Source organism: Somniosus microcephalus, chromosome 8 (genome assembly GCF_052327205.1).
Source record: "Somniosus microcephalus isolate GS21.2 chromosome 8, FLI_Smic_1.0, whole genome shotgun sequence".
Classification (NCBI taxonomy): Eukaryota; Metazoa; Chordata; class Chondrichthyes; order Squaliformes; family Somniosidae; genus Somniosus; species Somniosus microcephalus.
Window position 1 is genome coordinate 2,792,798 of NC_140994.1, and position 20,866 is coordinate 2,813,663.

The window sequence follows — 20,866 nt, forward strand, 5'->3', positions numbered from 1 at the left end:
GGGAAGGGCCCAGTCCCACGGGGCACCGGGGGAAGTGCCCAGTCCCACAGGGCAGGGCACCGGGGGGAAGGGCCCAGTCCCACGGGGCACCGGGGGAAGTGCCCAGTCCCACAGGGCAGGGCACCGGGGGGAAGGGCCCAGTCCCACGGGGCACCGGGGGGGAAGGGCCCAGTCCCACGGGGCACTGGGGGGAAGGGCCCAGTCCCACAGGGCAGGGCACCGGGGGAAGGGCCCAGTCCCACGGGGCACCGGGGGAAGGGCCCAGTCCCACAGGGCACCGGGGGAAGGGCCCAGTCCCACGGGGCACCGGGGGAAGGGCCCAGTCCCACGGGGCACCGGGGGAAGTGCCCAGTCCCACAGGGCAGGGCACCGGGGGGAAGGGCCCAGTCCCACGGGGCACCGGGGGGGAAGGGCCCAGTCCCACGGGGCACCGGGGGAAGTGCCCAGTCCCACAGGGCAGGGCACCGGGGGGAAGGGCCCAGTCCCACGGGGCACCGGGGGAAGTGCCCAGTCCCACAGGGCAGGGCACCGGGGGGAAGGGCCCAGTCCCACGGGGCACCGGGGGGGAAGGGCCCAGTCCCACGGGGCACTGGGGGGAAGGGCCCAGTCCCACAGGGCAGGGCACCGGGGGAAGGGCCCAGTCCCACGGGGCACCGGGGGAAGGGCCCAGTCCCACAGGGCACCGGGGGAAGGGCCCAGTCCCACGGGGCACCGGGGGAAGGGCCCAGTCCCACGGGGCACCGGGGGAAGGGCCCAGTCCCACGGGGCAGGGCACCGGGGGAAGGGCCCAGTCCCACGGGGCACCGGGGGGGAAGGGCCCAGTCCCACGGGGCACCGGGGGAAGGGCCCAGTCCCACGGGGCACCGGGGGAAGGGCCCAGTCCCACAGGGCAGGGCACCGGGGGAAGGGCCCAGTCCCACGGGGCACCGGGGGAAGGGCCCAGTCCCACGGGGCACCGGGGGAAGGGCCCAGTCCCACGGGGCACCGGGGGAAGGGCCCAGTCCCACAGGGCACCGGGGGAAGGGCCCAGTCCCACGGGGCAGGGCACCGGGGGAAGGGCCCAGTCCCACGGGGCACCGGGGGAAGGGCCCAGTCCCACAGGGCACCGGGGGGAAGGGCCCAGTCCCACAGGGCAGGGCACCGGGGGAAGGGCCCAGTCCCACGGGGCACCGGGGGAAGGGCCCAGTCCCACAGGGCAGGGCACCGGGGGAAGGGCCCAGTCCCACAGGGCACCGGGGGAAGGGCCCAGTCCCACGGGGCACCGGGGGAAGGGCCCAGTCCCACAGGGCACCGGGGGAAGGGCCCAGTCCCACAGGGCACCGGGGGAAGGGCCCAGTCCCACGGGGCACCGGGGAATTTCAGTCCTGATTTTAATGCTGAACAGCCGAGCTCTAATTTTAAGGTTACACCCCCTTGTTCTGGATTCCCCAACAGAAGAGATCATTTCTCTATCTATCCTAGAAATTAAAGAATCTGTAGTTAGCAGAAGCTGGCTGCTAGTGGCAGTTAACTGTCAGTCAGCTGTAAGTGTTTGTTTTGAATAGGCGCCAATCACCAGGAGCAGGGGAGCTGAGTCATTACAGGCAGACTATCCTTTATCCGAACTTCCGAAAACCGAAAACCTCTAAAAACCGAAAGTTTTTTTGTTCAGCGTAAGTCGCGCGCACGACATGACCAGAGTGGCGCACGACTTACGCTGAGCAGGGCAGAGGGTCACAGAGTTCCCTCCTGGGTAGGAGATTGCAGGCCGAGCCGGGCAGTGTGAAGGAGGTACCGGGAGAGTGAACCCAACAATACAGCGGCCCGTCCGATAGCTGCAGCGGCCCGTCCGATATTCTTTTCTCCCCCCGACCCGACCCGAACCGCGGCCCGTCCGATATTCTTTTCTCCCGGCCCGACCCGAACCGCGGCCCGTCCGATATTCTTTTCTCCCCCCGACCCCGACCACCCCCCCCGGACCCCCCCCGACCTGAACCACGGCCCGTCCGATATTCTTTTCTCCCCCCCACCTGACCCCCGACCTGATTTGCGGGCCAGCTTAGTAGGAGTCAGCCGATATCCGGCTTTCCAGAGAAGCAGGAAGGGGAATGAGACACGGAACAGTCGCAAGAGGTAGCCTGAACTTTTACAATTTATATTAAATACAAATTTCCCAGTCTTATAATAATACCTTCTGAAATCCGAAAAATTCCGAAAACCGAAACTCAGCTGGTCCCAAGGCTTTCGGATGAGGGATAGTGTCCCTGTACTTGTAAATTGGGTGAGGCTCCTAGTGTATAAAAGTAAAAATTTCTGCAGAGCACAGAGCGGTCTGCACAGAGTGAGATTAAATGGAGTGGACTTGAACAGAGCGTTTTATTTGGGAATTTGGAAAAGAGTGGTGTCGTGTATTGATTGCGAGTTTGACACCAGTCAATACGGTAATGTAATGTGCATTGCATTATGGGAATTACCCAGGAAAACGGCAGTCGGCCATTTTATGCAATAAAGTGAACATCGCAGTTATAAGCCTGTCTGCCTGACTCTGATTTAATTCGACGTATCTACATGCTTGATTGAACGCATTAAAGCATAGATACAACAAGTGGGAATTCGGAGAAGAGGGGGAAGGAGTGGCTGCTTTTTGCCTCCACTACTTGTAGTGCTTTGTGTTACAGGTAGATATTTAATTTCAGTACCATTAACTTAAGCTAGATCAAGTAAGTAATCAAGAAACTACACTGTAAACTAAGTTACCTGATTACAAATTTAATTAAATTTAATTAAATAAAACAGGGTCGTATAGGGATGGCAGTGCAGGTGGTGTGCCGCAACTGCAACATGTGGGAGTTTGTGCAGAGCATTGTGATCCTGGACAACCACGTTTGCAGTAAGTGCCTGCACCTTGAGGAACTTCAGCTCAGCGTTTTTGAGCTGGAGTCTGAGGTGCAGACATTGTGGGGCATCAGGGAGGGGGAGAGTTACCTGGACACTTTGATCCAGGAGGCAGGCACACCCCTGAGGTTAGGTAGTGGTACAGGTCTGGTTAGTGGTCAGGGTGTGATGAAATATGCCGTTCATCAGGCACTGTATTCTCTGTGTTCTCGGGCACTGTATTCTCTGTGTTTAGTTTAGTTTCAGTTTCATTTCCCCTCCGGTACTGTATTGTGTGTAGGGCTCCGCCCATACCTGGCCACTACTTAAGCAGGCTGCACTGTCTCACAGACAGTGCAGCAGATCTTTGGATGGGAGACACTTCTCCACTGTGTATTACTTTCTTAGTTAATAAAAGCCTTGCTTTGCTCCGTTAACGTCGAGTCTTGGATTCATTGAGGCACATCACAGGGACAGGAGGGTGTGACTGCAACTCCGGCAGGTAAGGGGACCCCAGGTGCAGTGTTGGAGGAGCCTCAGCCTTTGCCCTTGTCCAACAGGTATGAGGTTCTTGCTGCCTGTGTGGATGAGGGAAAAGCCTGCAGGATGGATGAGCAAGCTGACCATGGCACCATAGTGTAGGAGATCATTCAAGTGGGGAGAGCGAAAGGGAATGTAGTTGTGGTAGGGGACAATATAGTCAGGGGAATAGATACTGTTCTCTGCAGCCGCGACCGAGAGTCCCGAAGTTTGTGTTGCCTGCCCGGTGCCAGGGTTAAAGACATCTCCTCGCGGCTGGAGGAGAACTTGGAGTGGGAGGGAGAGGATCCAGTTGTCGTGGTCCACGTAGGAACCAACGACATAGGTAGAACTAGGAATGAGGTTCTGCTGAGGGAGTTTGAGGAGCTAGGATCCAAATTAAAAAGCAAAACCTCAAAGGTAATAATCTCTGGATTGTTACCTGAGCCATGCTCAAATTGGCACAGGGACAAACAGCGGAGAGGTTTAAATGCGTGGCTCAAAGAGTGGTGTGGGAGGAAGGGGGTTCAGTTCAGGGGGCACTGGCACCAGTACTGGGGAAAGATGGAGCTGTTCTGTTGGGATGGGCTCCACTTAAACCGGGCTGGGACCAGTGTCCTGGTGAACCGAATAACTAGGGCAGTAGACAGGGCTTTAAACTAATGAAGGGGGGGGCGGTGGGAGGTGGGGTGGGAGGATTCAGGAAAGAGTCAATTTAAAAGCAGAGAGAGAAATGTCAAGGCTCTAGAGTAGAGTAGAGTTTTGGATAAAAATAAGCAGCGTGGGTCAGGAAGGGACAGCGAGAGTAAGAAACGTAATAAGGTATCAGTGACTAAGGTGAACTACAGACCAGTTAGCCTAACATCAGTAGTAGGGAAAATGCTAGAGTCTATTATAAAGGATGTGATAACAGGACACTTAGAAAATATCAACGGGATTAGACAAAGTCAACATGGATTTATGAAAGGGAAATCATGTTTGACAAACCTACTGGATGTAACTGGTATAATAGATAAGGGAGAACAAGTGGATGTGGTGTATTTGGATTTTCAGAAGGCCTTTGATAAAGTCCCACATAAGAGGTCAGTGTGCAAAATTAAAGCACATGGGATTGGGGGTAATATACTGGCATGGATTGAAAATTGGTTAACAGACAGGAAACAGAGAGTAGGAATAAATGGGTCTTTTTCGGGGTGGCAGGCGGTGACTAGTGGGGTACCGCAGGGATCGGTGCTTGGGCCCCAGCTATTCACAATATATATCAATGATTTGGATGAGGGAACCAAATGTAATATTTCCAAGTTTGCTGACAACACGAAATTAGGTGGGATTGTGAGTTGTGAGGAGGATGCAAAGAGGCTTCAAGGCGATTTAGACAAGTTGAGTGAGTGGGCAAATACATGGCAGATGCAGTATAACGTGGATAAATGTGAAGTTATCCACTTCGGTAGGAAAAACAGAAAGGCAGAGTATTATTTAAATGGTGATAGATTGGGAAATGTTGATGTACGGAGGGACCTGGGTGTCCTTGTACACCAGTCACTGAAAGCAAACATGCAGGTGCAGCAAGCAGTTAGGAAGGCAAATGGTATGTTGGCCTCCATTGCAAGAGGATTTGAGTACAGGAACAAGGATGTCTTACTACAGTTATACAGGGCCTTGGTGAGACCGCACCTGGAGTACTGTGTGCAGTTTTGGTCTCCTTACCTAAGAAAGGATATACTTGCCATAGAGGGAGTGCAGCGAAGGTTCACCAGACTGATTCCTGGGATGGCAGGACTGTCGTATGAGGAGAGATTGGGTCGACTAGGCCTGTATTCACTAGAGTTTAGAAGAATGAGAGGGGGATCTCACTGAAACGTATAAAATTCTGACTGGGCTAGACAGACTGGATGCAGGGAGGATGTTTCCCCTGGCTGGGGGCTCTAGAACGAGGGGTCACAGTCTCAGGATACGGGGTAGGACATTTAGGACTGAGATGAGGAGAAATTTCTTCACTCAGAGGGTGGTGAGCCTGTGGAATTCTCTACCACAGAAGCCTGTGGAGGCTAAGTCACTGAATATATTTAAGAAGGAGATAGATAGATTTCTAGACACAAAAGACATCAAGGGGTATGGGGAGAGCGCGGGAATATGGTATTGAGGTAGAGGATCAGCCATGATCATATTGAATGGCGGAGCAGGCTCGAATGGCCGACTCCTGCTCCTATTTTTTTTGTTTCTATGTGACATCAGTAAAAAATAGAAATAAGTCAAAGCTGAAGGCACTTTATCTGAATGCGTGAAGCATTCGCAACAAAATAGATGAATTAATAGCAGAGATAGAAATTAACAGGTTTGATCTAATAGCCATAACGGAGACATGGTTGCAAAGTGGCCAAGGTTGGGAACTAAATATTCCAGGAGACTTAACTTTTAGAAGAGATAGGCAAAATGGAAAAGGAGGAGGGGCAGCCCTGATAATAAAAGATGGGATAAAGACAGCAGAGAGAAAGGATCTTAGCTCCAAAAATCAAGAAGTAGAATCAATTTGGGAGGAGCTAAGAAACAGCAAGGGGCAGAAAACATTGGTGGGAGTTGTTTATAGGCCTCAAACAGTAGTTGTAATGTAGGGCAGAGTATAAATCAGGAAATTAGAGGCACATGTAACAAGGGTAATACAGTAATCATGAGGGACTTTAATCTACATATAGACTGGGCAAAACAAATTTGCAGTAATAGTGTGGAGGACGAGTTCATGGGATGTGTACAAGATAGATTTCTAGATCAGTGTGTTGAGGAACCAACTAGAGAACAGGCTATTTTATATCTAGTATTGTGCAATGAGAAATGGTTAATTAATAACCCTGTAGTAAAGGGGCCTTTAGGGAAGAGTGACCATAATATGATAGAATTTTATATTGAGGGTGAAAGTGATTTAGTTAAATCTGAAACTAGGGTCTTAATTCTAAACAAAACAAACTACGTAGGTATGAGGGGCGAGTTGGCTAAGGTAAATTGGGAAACTACATTAAATGTTATGATGGTAGACAAGCAATGGCTAGCATTTAAAGAATTAATACATAATTTACAACAAATATACATTCCTTTCAGGCACAAACCCCACAGGAAAAGTGGTCCAACCGTGGCTAACAAGAGAAGTTAGGTTGATTGGCTATGATAAATTGACCCTTAGTGTTAGGGGGATTAAATGGGGATATGTGTTAGGTGTAGGGGTTACGGGGATTGGGTGGGATATGTGTCGGTGCAGGCTCGATGGGCTGAAATGGCCTCTATCTGCACTGTGGGGTTTCTGTGATTCTGTGATTCTGTGAAGTTAAAGATAGTATTAGATTAAAGGAAGAGGCTTATAATTTTGCCAAAAAGAGTAGTAAGCCTGAGGATTGGGAGGATTTTAGAATTCAACAAAACAGGACCAAAAAATTGATAAAGAAAGGGAAAATAGAATACGAGAGTAAACTAGTGAGAGACATAAAAACAGACTGTAAAAGCTTCTATAGGTATGTAAAAAGGAAAAGATTAGCGAAAGTAAATGTGGGTCCCTTACAGGCTGAGACAGGAGAAATTATAATGGGGAATAAGGAAATGGCAGAGAAATTAAACAAATACTTTGTGTTTGTCTTCACAGAAGACGCAAAAAACTTCCCGAAAATAGTGGAGAACCAAGGCTCTAGCAAGAATGAGGAACTGAAAGAAATTAGTATTAGTAAAAAAATAGTACAGGAAACTTTCTGATATCCGGCACTGAGCTGGTGCCGTACCATCAAAAGTGCCGGACATACCAGCGTTAATGTTGAGAGATACGGAACTGAAAAGCTCCGTGTGAATCAACAAACCCTGTAGCAACAGCTTCAAAACAGTCGGCTGCAGCTGCAAGCATCTCTAGCTGAAGCTGTTGCTATAGCTACAGACCTTGCATTGCCTGACTGGGAAAAAAAAAGCAACGAGAACTAAAAAAAACTTAGAAAACGGCTCCTGATTTTTGCCGTTAGATCGAGTATTCCGGACATATAACCTCCGGATAAACCAAAGTTTCCTGTACTGGAGAAATTAATGGGACTGAAAGCTAATAAATCCCCTGGACCTGACAGCCTACATCCTAGGGTTTTGAAAGAGGTGACTATAGAGATAGTGGATGCATTGGTTGTCATTTTCCAAACTTCCATAGATTTTGGAACGGTTCCCGTGGATTGGAGGGTGGCAAATGTAACCCCACTATTTAAGAAAGGAGGGAGAGAGAAAATGGGGAACTACAGACCAGTTAGCCTGACATCAGTAGTAGGGAAAATGCTAGAATCTATTATTAAGGATGTGGTAACAGGGCACTTAAAAAATAATAATAGGATTGGGCAGAGTCAACACGGAAAGGGAAATCGTGTTTGACGAATCTGTTCGAGTTTTTTGATGTTGTAACTAGCAGAATAGATAAGGAGCAACCAGTGGATGTGATGTATTTGGATTTTCAGAAGGCATTCGATAAGGTGCCACACAATAGGTTATTAAACAAAATTAGGGCTCATGGGATGGGGGGTAATATAGTAGCATGGATTGAGGATTGGTTAACGGACAGAAAACAGAGAGTAGGAATAAATGGGTCATTTTTGGGTTGGCAGGCTGTAACTAGTGGGGTACCACAAGGATCGGTGCTTGGACCTCAGCTATTCACAATCTACATCAATGATTTGGATGAGGGGACCAAATGTAATATATCCAAGTTTGCTGATGATACAAAGCTGGGTGGGAATGTAAGTTGTGAGGAGGATGCAAGGAGGCTTCAAGGGGATATAGACAGGCTAAGTGAGTGGGCAAGAACATGGCAAATGGAATATAATGTGGAGAAATGTGAAGTTATCCACTTTGGTGGGAAAAATAGAAAAGCAGAGTATTTTTTAAATAGTGAGAGATTGGGAAATGTTGGTGTTCAGAGGGACCTGGGTGTCCTTGTACACAAATCACTGAAAGTTAACATGCAGGTACAGCAAGCAATTAGGAAAGCAAATGGTATGTTGGCCTTTATTACAAGAGGATTTGAGTATAAGAGTAAAGACGTCTTACTGCAATTATATAGGGCCCTGGTGAGACCACACCTGGAGTATTGTGTACAGTTTTGGTCTCCTTACCAAAGGAAGGATATACTTGCCATAGAGGGAGTGCAACGAAGGTTCACCAAACTGATTCCTGGGATGGGGGGATTGTCCTATGAGGAGAGATTGACTAGACGAGGCCTATATTCTGTAGAGTTCAGAAGAATGAGAGGTGATCTCATTGAAACTGTAGTGTCCGTGTGTAGATAAAGACACTGAAGACAGGAGTTGGTTCATAGGTATTTACTAAGCAAGTCTGGGGGGGGTTCTAAAGGATATACACAATACACAGGCTTATATAGCCCAAGTGGCAATTACCGGCATTACGCACACCTGGGGCTCTTAAAGGCACATACACCACAATTCCTCCCCTTCTAGCTAACTAGTACATCATTTTTTAAGTAATTATTAATTACATGTTATATGCAAAATAATATACATTGCTGTATTAATTAATTATAAGTTAGTCTCTCAGGAGGCTTCCTGACTCGGTCCGGATAACGCCTCGGGGGTGTAGTAGTTTCTGGTGGTGTAGTAGGTTCTTCTGGCAAGGCTGATTCGGCTTGAATGCCAGTGTCGGGTTCATCGGGTTCCAGTATCACCGGATCGGAGGTAGATATGGGTATCTCTACTTCATCGTTAGATGTATAGCGTGGTGGTGTAGGTTGTCACTTTTCGGATGACTTGATGATTTGGTCAGCATGGCGCCTTATTATGCTTTCTCCGATGTCCACGGTATACATCAGTGGTCCTAGTCGTGTGCAGATAGTTCCAGGCTGCCATTTCTCGGTACGGTAGTCCCGGGCCAAAACCGGTTGGCCTATCTGGAAGGCCCTAGTTGGCCTTTCATTCATGCCCTGAAACTGCCGGTTCTCCACGTCCCTTCGGATGTTGGGCTTGACCAAATCCAGCCGGCATCTTAGGTTTCTATTGTAGAACATCATGGCGGGAGTTTGGTTTGTAACCATATGTGTTGCATTCCTATATGCAAATAAGAAGTTATCCACCTTGTGCTGAAGTTTTATGTCTTCATTACCCATGGCCTTCTTGAAGGTCTGGACAAACCTTTCAGCCAATCCATTGGTGGCGGGATGGTATGGGGCGGACGTGTAGTGCTTTACCCCATTGTTCTTTAAGAACTTTCTGAATTCTTCGGACACAAATTGCGGTCCATTATCAGAACATATCTGTTCCGGCAGCCCATTCCTGGCAAATATGGTCCTTAATACTGTGATGGTTTTTTCCGTGGTGGTGGAGGACATCTTTATTACCTCCGGCCACTTGGAGTGTGCATCAACTGCGATTAAGAACATTGAGTCCATAAATGGACCAGCAAAGTCGATGTGCACCCTTTGCCAGGGAGATGAGGGCCACTCCCATGGATGTAGAGGGGCCTGTGGTGGAGCATTTTGGACCTTCTGGCATCCTAGGCAGCTCTTGGTCATGTCTTCGATGTCTCCATCGATACCTGGCCACCATACAAACGCCCTAGCTAGGTTCTTCATTTTCACTCCACCCAGATGCCCCTCGTGAAGCTCCTTTAGCACTTTATCCTGGAGTTTGGGTGGAATCACCACTCTGGATCCACACATCAAGGTTCCTCGGCACACTGACAGCTGTTCTCTTCTTTGCGAGAATGCTGGCAACAGTGGTTCGCCATGTGCTGGCCATCCCTTCATTGTTAAATTGTAGACCCGTGAGAGAGTAGGGTCATTTCTGGTCTCCCTTTCAATGGCAGAATTTGTCACCGGTAGACATTCCACTATGGTAGAGTGGAATATCTCTACTGGGTCTACTGTAGGTGCCTCTTCTATCGTTGGCAACGGCAGGCGCGATAAACCGTCAGCATTCCCATGCTGTTTTGACCCTTTGTATTCAATGTTGTATTGGTGTGCCCCTAGAAAAAGGGACCACCTCTGTAGTCTTTGTGCCGTCATAATGGGGACACCTTTCTTAGGGTTGAATATGGAGATGAGGGGTTGATGGTCAGTCAGCAAGGTAAATTTTTGTCCGTGTAGGTAATGGTTGAATTTCTTCACTCCCCATACCAGGCTGAGTGCTTCCCTGTCTATCTGGGAATAGTTACGCTCAGCTGAGTTCAATGAGCGTGACGCAAAAGCTATCGGCCATTCCGAGCCATCAGGGAATCTATGGGACAACACCGCTCCTATGCCGTAAGGGGATGCATCGCACGCCAGTCTGATTGGTAGTGATGGGTTGTAATGACCCAAAACTTTCTCGGATGTGATTAAGTCTTTACATTTATGGAAGGCATGTTTACAGTCTTCGTTCCATTTCCAAATCACTCCTGTGTGTAGAAGATCATTAAGAGGGTGTAGAATAGTTGATAAGTTCGGTAAAAATTTATGATAGTAATTTATTAATCCCAGGAATGACCTCAATTGTGAAACATTTTCAGGTGCTGGGGCTTTTATAACTGCTTCAATTTTTTCAGGTGACTTATGCAACCCTTCCTTATTAATTATGTGGCCACAATATGATATCTGATTTTGGAAAAATTCGCACTTGGGGCGATTTGCTCGTAGGCCCCGTTCTTTCAGCCTAGTGAGCACCTGCTCCAAATTGGCAAGGTGCTCGTTGTCGTTTTCTCCTGTTACAAGGATGTCGTCTAGGTAACACTGAGTCCCCGGAATCCCTTGCAGGACTTGCTCCATAGCTCTTTGCCAGATAGCTGGAGCTGATGCTACTCCAAAAACCAGTCGATTGTACTGGTACAGACCTTTGTGTGTGTTTATTGTGAGATACTTTTTAGAGGTCTCCTCAACCTCCATCTGTAGATATGCCTGTGCCAAGTCAATTTTTGTGAAACGTTTTCCTCCGGATAGTGAGGCGAAAATATCTTCTATCCTCGGAAGAGGATACTGTACCGTGTGAAGGTCCGGGTTTACAGTCACCTTAAAGTCCCCACAGATGCGAATTTTTCTCTGTTCCTCAGAGTTATTTTTCAATGCTTTTTTCATGACTGGAACAATGGGTGTTGCCCATTCGCTCCAATCTATTTTGGATAATACGCCTGCCTTTTCCAAATTCTCCAGCTTTGCCTCGACTGCCGGACGTATTGCGTATGGCACCGGTCTTGCCTTAAAATTTTTTGGAATTGCTGCATCTTCCACTTTTATTGAGGCGGTGATGCCTTTCAAGGTTCCTAGTTTCTCTTGAAACACTTCTTTGGCGTTGGCCAAGATGTCTTTTAATCGTTCAGGTATGATGTCATCCTTGTTTTTTTCCTTACTGGTCACCGTCAGTGCCTGAATGGAGTGCCAGTCTAAACGTATCTTCCTTATCCATTCACGTCCCAACAACGGTGGACCACCATCTTGTAGAATGTATAAATACAACTTTTGTATTTCTTTGCCGTTGTATACCACAGGCACCTTTATTTTTCCTTTGGGGTATACTTTCTGCCCCGTATATGTTTTTAAGATAATGGATGTGTCTTTTAGAGGTATATGCGAAAATAGCCTCTCGTAATCTCATCGATTTATTACGGTTAGAGCTGATCCTGTATCTAGCTCCATTTTAACTGGGGACCCTGCTATTATGAGGGTAACCCAAATGGTCTGGTAATCTTCATTGGCAATTACATTATGTAATTTGAGAGAGCTTAGTCTCTTGTTCCCGGAGTCGCTATCGCTCTTCTGGTCTTTGGAGCTACTGTCCATCATCATTTGTACCTTTCTGTGCTTTTCCTTATTGATTCTTTTCCCGTTAGTGGATTTTTTATTTTCAGATCGGCATACACGTGGAATGTGTCCCATCTTTCCGCATCGCCTGCATGCTTTTTCTTTGAACCAGCAATCCCTCTGGTCATGGTTGGATCTGCCGCAGCGATAACGTCTCTTGAAACCCCGTGTCATTTCATGGGTGCCGAAGTCCTGTGGCCTTTGCTGTATCTTTGCCGCTCCTATTGCACTGAAAGCCTTGTCCAGTGTTAAATCTTTTCCAGAAGATACCTTTTTTTGTGTTTCTACACTCAGGGGATCGCAGATGAATTTGTCTTGCAGAGAATCTGCCTCGAATTGGCAGTGTAGGGTATCAACAATCTCCTCAAAATTCTTGTCCATCGGTTCGGCTGGAGTGATTAAGTTGCGTAACAGCTTGTATGTTTCTGCGCCCATTAGATCCAGAAGCACTGAAGCTTTTTTTTCATCTTCTATTCCATTTGCGGTGCAAAACACCTCCACTCTTTCTACATATGTGGTCCAATTCTCTATCTTGTTATCAAAAACATCAATATTGCCAAAGTTAGGCTCTGTTTCGTTATCAAAAGCATCCATATTGCCAGACTTAGGCATTTCAAAAAAAAGATATGGCGCTTCCCGCGCTTTTTTTTTTCTCTGTAGCAACGATATGGCGCTTTCTGCGCTTTCCCACCGCTGCTACCGATAACAACGCTGTTTTACTGTGGTTTCCGTTTATTCACTGTTGGAGACTCGTTCCCGACGGAGGTCTAAACGCTGACCTGCTTGCCGCGCCGGCCGTCTCCCGAGTGCACCCTCCCAGTCCGTTATTGCTTGCCTCCGATTTCGCTGCCTGTCTCAGCTGTAGAGCCCGACGCTGGAGCCCCAGCCTGACGCCCAGGAAGGATTAGCGCAGTACCTGCCACCAGCTTGGCCAGCTGGTGAAACCACAGTTTCTATTACTTCCTTGAGTCTTCTGGACGCTGGAGGAATCGATGTCCTTGAGGTGCTGCCGAATTGCAGGTAAGTCCGTTTCCACTTCGTCGCCACTGTAGTGTCCGTGTGTAGATAAAGACACTGAAGACAGGAGTTGGTTCATAGGTATTTACTAAGCAAGTCTGGGGGGGGGTTCTAAAGGATATACACAATACACAGGCTTGTATAGCCCAAGTGGCAATTACCGGCATTACGCACACCTGGGGCTCTTAAAGGCACATACACCACAATTGCTCTTAAAGGCACATACACCACAGAAACATACAAAATTCTTACAGGGCTTGACAGGGTAGATGTTTCCCCTGGCTGGGGAGTCTAGAACCAGGGGTCACAGTCTCAGAATAAGGGGTCGGCCATTTAGGACCGAGATGAGGAGAAATTTCTTCACTCAGGGTGGTGAATCTTTGGAATTCTCTACCCCAGAGGGTTGTGGAGGCTCAGTCATTGAGTATATTCAAGACAGAGATCGATAGATTTTTGAATATTAAGGGAATCAAGGGATATGGGGATAGTGCAGGAAAGTGGAGATGAGGTCGAAGATCAGCCATGATCTTATTGAATGGCGGAGCAGGCTCGAGGGGCCAAATGGCCGACTCCTGCTCCTATTTCTTATGTTCTTATCCTATCAAATACCGTAATCATTTTAAACACCTCGATTAGATCACCCCTGAACCTTCTAAACTCAAGGGAATACAAGCCATGTTTATGCAACCAGGCCTCAAAATTTAACCCTTTAATCCCTGGTATCATTCTGGTGAATCTGAAATAGAATATAAAAGCAGAGAAGTATTGTTAAATTGATATAGAAGCTTGGTGAGAGCACACTTTGAGGACTGTGTGCAGTTCTGGTCACCACACTACAAAAAGTCTTGACCAACTGGAAAAGTGCAGAACAGATTTACAAGGATGTTACCAGAATTGAGAGGATGCAAGTATCAGGAAAGATTGAGCAGCCTGTGGTTCCTTTCTCTGTAAAAGAGAAGACCCGATGGAAGTCATGTTTGACAAATTTGCTGGAGTTCTTTGAGGAAGTAACATATAGGGTGGATAAAGGGGAACCAGTGGACGTAGTGTATTTAGACTTCCAAAAGGCATTTGACAAGGTGCCACACAAAAGATTATTGCTTAAGATAAAAAATCACAGGATTGGGGGTAATATTCTGGCATGGATAGAGGATTGGCTCTCTAACAGAAGGCAGAGAGTTGGGATAAATGGTTCATTCTCGGACTGGCAATCAGTAACTAGTGGTGTTCTACAGGGGTCAGTGCTGGGTCCCCAACTCTTTACAATCTATATTAACGATTTGGAGGAGGGGACCGAGTGTAACATATCAAAGTTTGCAGATGATACTAAGATGGGAGGGAAAGTAGTGAGTGAGGAGGACATAAAAAACCTGCAAGGGGACATAGACAGGCTAAGTAAGTGGGCAGAGATTTGGCAGATGGAATACAATACTGGGAAGTGTGAGGTTATGCACTTTGGCAGGAAAAATCGTAGAGCAAGTTATTATCTTAATGGTAAGAAACTGGAAAGTACTGAAGTACAAAGGGATCTGGGGGTCCTGGTGCACAAAACTCAAAAGGTTAGTATGCAGGTGCAGCAAGTGATTAAGAAGGCCAATGGAATGTTGGCTTTCATTGCTAGGGGGATAGAATATAAAAATAGGGAGGTATTGCTTCAGTTGTACAAGGTATTGGTGAGACCGCACCTGGAATACTGCATACAGTTTTGGTGTCCATACTTAAGAAAAGACATACTTGCTCTCGAGTCAGTACAAAGAAGGTTCACTCGGTTAATCCCGGGGATGAGGGGATGGACATATGAGGAGAGGTTGAGTAGATTGGGACTCTACTCATTGGAGTTCAGAAGAATGAGGGGCGATCTTATTGAAACATATAAGATTGTGAAGGGGTTGGATCGGGTGGATGCGGGGAAGATGTTCCCGATGATGGGTGAAACTAGAACTAGGGGGCATAGTCTTAGAATAAGGGGCTGCTCTTTCAAAACTGAGATGAGGAGGAACTACTTCACTCAGAGGGTGGTAGGTCCATGGAATATGCTGCCCCAAAAAGCTGTAGAAGCTACATCATTACATAAATTTAAAACAGAAATAGACAGTTTCCTAGAAGTAAAGGGAATTAAGGGTTACGGGGAGCGGGCAGGAATTTGGACATGAGTCTAGGTTCGGATCGGACATGGCCCTGTGGGTAGCGGAGCGGGCCCAGGGGCCGTGTAGCCTGATCCTGCTCCTATTTCGTGTGTCTAATTCTGTTAGATTCAGGAGATGGTTCTGTGATAGTGGATTGGCGGTTAGGATCAGATCAGCCATGATTTTATTGAATGGCGGAGCAGGCTCGAGGGGCCGATTGGTCTACTCCTGCTCCTATTTCTTATGAGTGTTTAAAATGATGAAGGGATTCGATAGGGTGGATGGGGAGAAACTGTGTCCACTTGTGGGGGGAGTCCAGAACAATATAATATAGTCACTAACAGATCAAATAAGGAATTTAGGAGGAAATTCTTTGCACAGAGCGGAGAGAATGTGGCAGAGAGTATTGAAGCATTTACGGGGAGGCTTGATGTGTACACGAAGGAGAAGGGAACAAAGGGATAAGGGCAGGGTGGGAGGAGTGGGAGCAGGCTCGTGTGGAGTACAAACACCGTCAGCAAGGTATAATCTGCTCCGTGTGCAATTTTAGGGCATTAATCTGCGACTATTTAATATACAGTGTTAACCCACAGTAAAAAACAAAACATTCACAGAATCACAGAAACCCCACAGTGCAGATAGAGGCCATTTCGGCCCATCGAGCCTAACACTAAGGGTTAATTTATCATAGCCAATCAACCTAACTCGCACATCTTTGGACTGTGGGAGGAAACCGGAGCACCCGGAGGAAACCCACGCAAACACGGGAGAATGTGCAAACTCCACACAGACAGTCACCCGAGGCCGGATTCGAACCCGGGTCCCTGGCGCTGTGAGGCAATAGTGCTAACCACTATGCCACCGTAAATGCTGGAGACACTCAGCAGATCAGGCAGCCTCTGCGGAGGGAACAGGCACATTATCTTGTGGCTGCAAAACCCTTTATCAAAACTGGATTGTTCATGAGCCAGCAATTGGATTTTAAATGTTATTCTCATGCACAAAATCAGAGCAGAGCAAAAATGATGTGTAAATGTGGACAATGGTTAGTGAATGGCAGTGTTATGTAATGGCAGACAATGGTTAGTGAATGGCAGTGTTATGTAATGGCAGACAATGGTTAGTGAATGGCAGTGTTATGTAATGGCAGACAATGGTTAGTGAATGGCAGTGTTATGCCTCAATGAGATTTGCACTTATCTTGGATCTAATTCTATCCCTATCTTGTACCGTGGAATCTTTCTGCTCTGTGAGTAGGTGGTTCAGTTGAGCGTCCCTGTTGTGTAACTCTTCCTCTATTCGCAGTGAGAAGACCAGATTGCAGATCTTCAGCTCCTCCTGTGGGTAAAGAGTCAGTCAGTCCCTCACAACACAAATCACTTTTATATCTGCAATGCTGGGGAATGTTCCTAACCACCTAACCAGTGCCAGCTTGGCTCAGTCAGTAGCACTCTGACCTCCAATTCAGAAGGTTGAGGGGTCAAGTCCCACTCCAGGACATGATCCCATATTTTTCAGCAATCTAGTGGGAATCTACAGCACTTTTCCTTACACACACTTAAAGGAACTTTAGCCTGTTCGTTGTTCCAATCAGTACAGCTCCCTCTACACTGTCCCGTCAAACACTCTCAGGGCAGGTACAACACGGGTTAGATACAGAGTAAAGCTCCCTCTACACTGTCCCATCAAACACTCCCAGGGCAGGTACAGCACGGGTTAGATACAGAGTAAAGCTCCCTCTACACTGTCCCATCAAACACTCCCAGGGCAGGTACAGCACGGGTTAGATACAGAGTAAAGCTCCCTCTACACTGCCCCATCAAACACTCCCAGGGCAGGTACAGCACGGGTTAGATACAGAGTAAAGCTCCCTCTACACTGTCCCATCACACACTCCCAGGGCAGGTACAGCACGGGTTAGATACAGAGTAAAGCTCCCTTTACACTGTCCCATCAAACACTCCTAGGGCAGGTACAGCACGGGTTAGATACAGAGTAAAGCTCCCTCTACACTGTCCTATCAAACACTCCCAGGGCAGGTACAGCACGGGTTAGATACAGAGTAAAGCTCCTGTTATGTTCATTAATAACTAGACATTCTTATTATGAACACAGCTAGCTTTTGCTAGTTACTTTATTGAGCACATGTGGACTGGTACAGTATCTGTAGAGGCTTCCATCTTGACTGTTGCCTTGTGGGTAGTCTAGTGCCTCATGGGTAATGTAGTCTTAATATATATACAGCTGGGTAGTGTAGTCTTAATACAGCTATATACAGCTCTACGGCTCCACCTAGTGTCCACTATAGAATGACATGTTATTGATCGTTACATCCCCCTTTCTTTGAGGTTTAACAAAATCAATATTAATCAACTTTCAAGAAAACAATAAAGATAATATCAGTAACACTTTTGTTAGTGCTCTATAAACATAAACATTTTCAAAACAGTCAACACATTTTCAAAGCTTTACATTGTACTCAAAGATTAAGTCTATCAGGCTCTTTTACTTCACATTTGGATCTTCTCAACACGGGTAAGTCTGATGTGTCTTCATGAGATTGTTCTGGCGGTGAATGACAAGATGCAGTTGCGGCATTGTCATCAATCTGCTCTTGTATAGATCGAGGTCTCCTTGCGATCTTTGCTTGGAGAGGGTTTCAGTGTTTCCTTCACTCTTCATGCCATAACTCTCAATGTAGTCAATGCACTCTCGAAAAATTGCTGGCAGCTGGATCCCATCATACAGCATAGTCCTCTCAGCAGCCTCGGCTAATGGAACACCAAAGACTGGCCTGAGGGAAGAAGGAGTATCCACCGGAACTGCTTCCTGCTCTGGTGCAGGCTTCTTCTTTTTCATTTTCTCTTTCCACTGCTTAACAACATCTGCTGCGGTTATATCTTTGGACTTTTTCTCCTTGTGTTTTTCCTCTTTGTGCTTTTCTTCCTTTGGCTTCTCTTTGACCTTAAAGTCTTTTTCTTTCTTCTTGGAGAAACTAGGCTTTTTGAAGACATGGATACCCTTTGGCCTTTTCATCCTTGATGGGCTCTCTGCTTCATCACCTGAGTCATCTGGTCTGCTTATGGCACAGTTTATACGGTAGACTCTTTTGACCAGTTCTAAGTCCTCACAAGCTTTGTCACCTCGTATCGAATCAAGTCTTTCAGCCACAACAGAAAACATGAGATGATGCACTTTGTCTTTGACTGTCACTTTGAGTCTGCATACACCTAAGCTATCTATTTTCTGTCCATTATAGCTCTTCAGTAGTACTGACATTTTCTGTATTTTGGGCTTTTCTTTCATATTTTTTATGTCACTCATACTGATTAAGTTTGCTTTTGCCCCAGTGTCCAGTTTCAATGTAACTAATGCTCCATTTATCTGCAGTGGGATCATCCATTTGTCCACTTTTACTGCATTGACTTTATGTTCAGCATTGTCCATTTCTGAGGGCTGCACATTTTCTGTATCTTTTTTGATATCGTCACATGACACCATTCCTACAAAAAATGTCTCACTTAAATCAGTGTCCTCAATCACATTAACTTGTTGCCCTTTCGTTGTTTTTACTTTTGAAAAGCATTGTTTGGCAAAGTGATTCTTTCCATTACACTTTGTGCACATTTTTCCAAACGCTGGGCATTGTCTTAACTGGTGTTTGTAACCACAGCGTTTACAATTAAAAATGTCATCCTCCGATTGCTTTTCATTTCTGTTCTGCCCATGTTTCTTCCCCTTATAGGACACAGCACCGACAGTAGCATTATCACTCGTTACAATTGCACCATTATTGATTTCACTGAAAGTCTTCGCGTGCTTTCGAGCTAGCTTGCTGGCTTGGCATATTTTCACCGCATTTTCCAAATTTAGTTCGGTTTCTCTCAACAGACGTTCCCTGACTTTTTTATCATGAATACCAAACACAATCTGGTCACGAATCATGGATGCTTTGAGCTCAGAGAAATTACATGTCTGTGCTTTCAGTTTCAGATCAGTTATAAAGCTATCAAAAGTCTCATTTTGTTGCTGTGTCCGAGAACGGAAGATGTATCTTTCATACGTCTCATTCTTTTTGGGAGAGCAATGTGCATCAATTTTTTTTAGCACATCTTCTAATTTTTCTCTGTTCTCCGCTGGATTAAATACAAATGTATTAAATACCTCTATCGCCTGTGGGCCTGCAACCGTAAGCAGCAACGCTATCTTCCTTGCGTCTGGCTTCGTACCGAATTCGATGGCTGCAATGTAGAGTTCAAATTGCTGCTTAAAAGTCTGCCAATTGTAGTCGATTTTTTCCTGTGAGATTCAAACGCTCTGGTGGCTTCAAATTCTCCATGTCGCTTTTCACAATTTTCAGCAGATCTTCACCACCCTGGTACCATGTTATGTTCATTAATAACTAGACATTCTTATTATGAACACAGCTAGCTTTTGCTAGTTACTTTATTGAGCACATGTGGACTGGTACAGTATCTGTAGAGGCTTCCATCTTGACTGTTGCCTTGTGGGTAGCCTAGTGCCTCATGGGTAATGTAGTCTTAATATATATACAGCTGGGTAGTGTAGTCTTAATACAGCTATATACGGCTCTACCTAGTGTCCACTATAGAATGACATGTTATTGATCGTTACAGCTCCCTCTACACTGTCCCATCAAACACTCCCAGGGCAGGTACAGCACGGGTTAGATATAGGGTAAAGCTCCCTCTACACTGCCCCATGTGTTGCCAGTTTGGCTTCACCTGCCAAGATGTCACTGGGTACAGACACAGTCGCTGGACACTAGGGGCTGGATTTTCATTCAGAAGTCGGGAAGGAGGCGGGACTACAACTTTCGGGTTGTAGTCCCGCCTCCATCGAGATGCGGCCAATCCACGCGATTTTCACTTGATTGACCTTATTGAGCCCGCCCAGCGGGCTCAGCAGGCCAATTAAGGGCCACCCGGCAACAGGTGACGTCGCAGGCTGAAATTTCATCTGTCAAGACGTGTTGACAGATGAAATATCAGTGTTTCACAGCTGCTTGAAGCTGTCAAACACTGACAGTCTTACTTCTAACCTGAGTCCTTCTCCACAGACTCAGTTAGAAATCTCGCCGGCACTGAAAGCTGCAGGCTGTCACTTTTGACAGATCGCAGCCATTCTGCTTTCTGTGCCGGTGAGATGATGGACTCCTGAAACCTAGAGGAAGGAAGGCTGTAAAGGTATGTACAGGTAATTTAAACTTCTTTACACACTTTAGACACACCAAACACACTTACCTTTGCACTCATGCACCCATCACTCACCTGAACACCGACATCTCGACCCCTCCAACTCCTTCAACCCGACGGCCCGACTCCTCTAACCTGGCGTGGTTTGGAGCCGTCGGGAATCCCACACGACAACCTTCAAAATAGGGATTAGGCTAAAAACTGCCTGTCAACTACCTGTTAACAGGCAGTTAATTGGCACTAATCCCTGCCCGCCTCGGGTCGGCGGGTCCCAGTGCGGGGCGGGTACCCGCCTCCTTTGAAACTTACGTGGAGGCGGGTTTTGGGTGGGATGGTGTCGGGACCCC

The 20,866-nt window shown here is 46.9% G+C and overlaps 1 protein-coding gene across 1 annotated transcript in view; it reads right to left on the reverse strand.

Moving 5' to 3' along the window:
• The window catches only part of cfap43 (cilia and flagella associated protein 43), a 261,004-nt gene that overhangs the window by 42,348 nt on the left and 197,790 nt on the right, over positions 1–20,866 (reverse strand). The window contains exon 29 of the mRNA XM_085996108.1: positions 16,534–16,641. Coding sequence (XP_085852234.1) covers positions 16,534–16,641 — 108 coding nt within the window. The remainder of the gene's footprint in view (positions 1–16,533; positions 16,642–20,866) is intronic.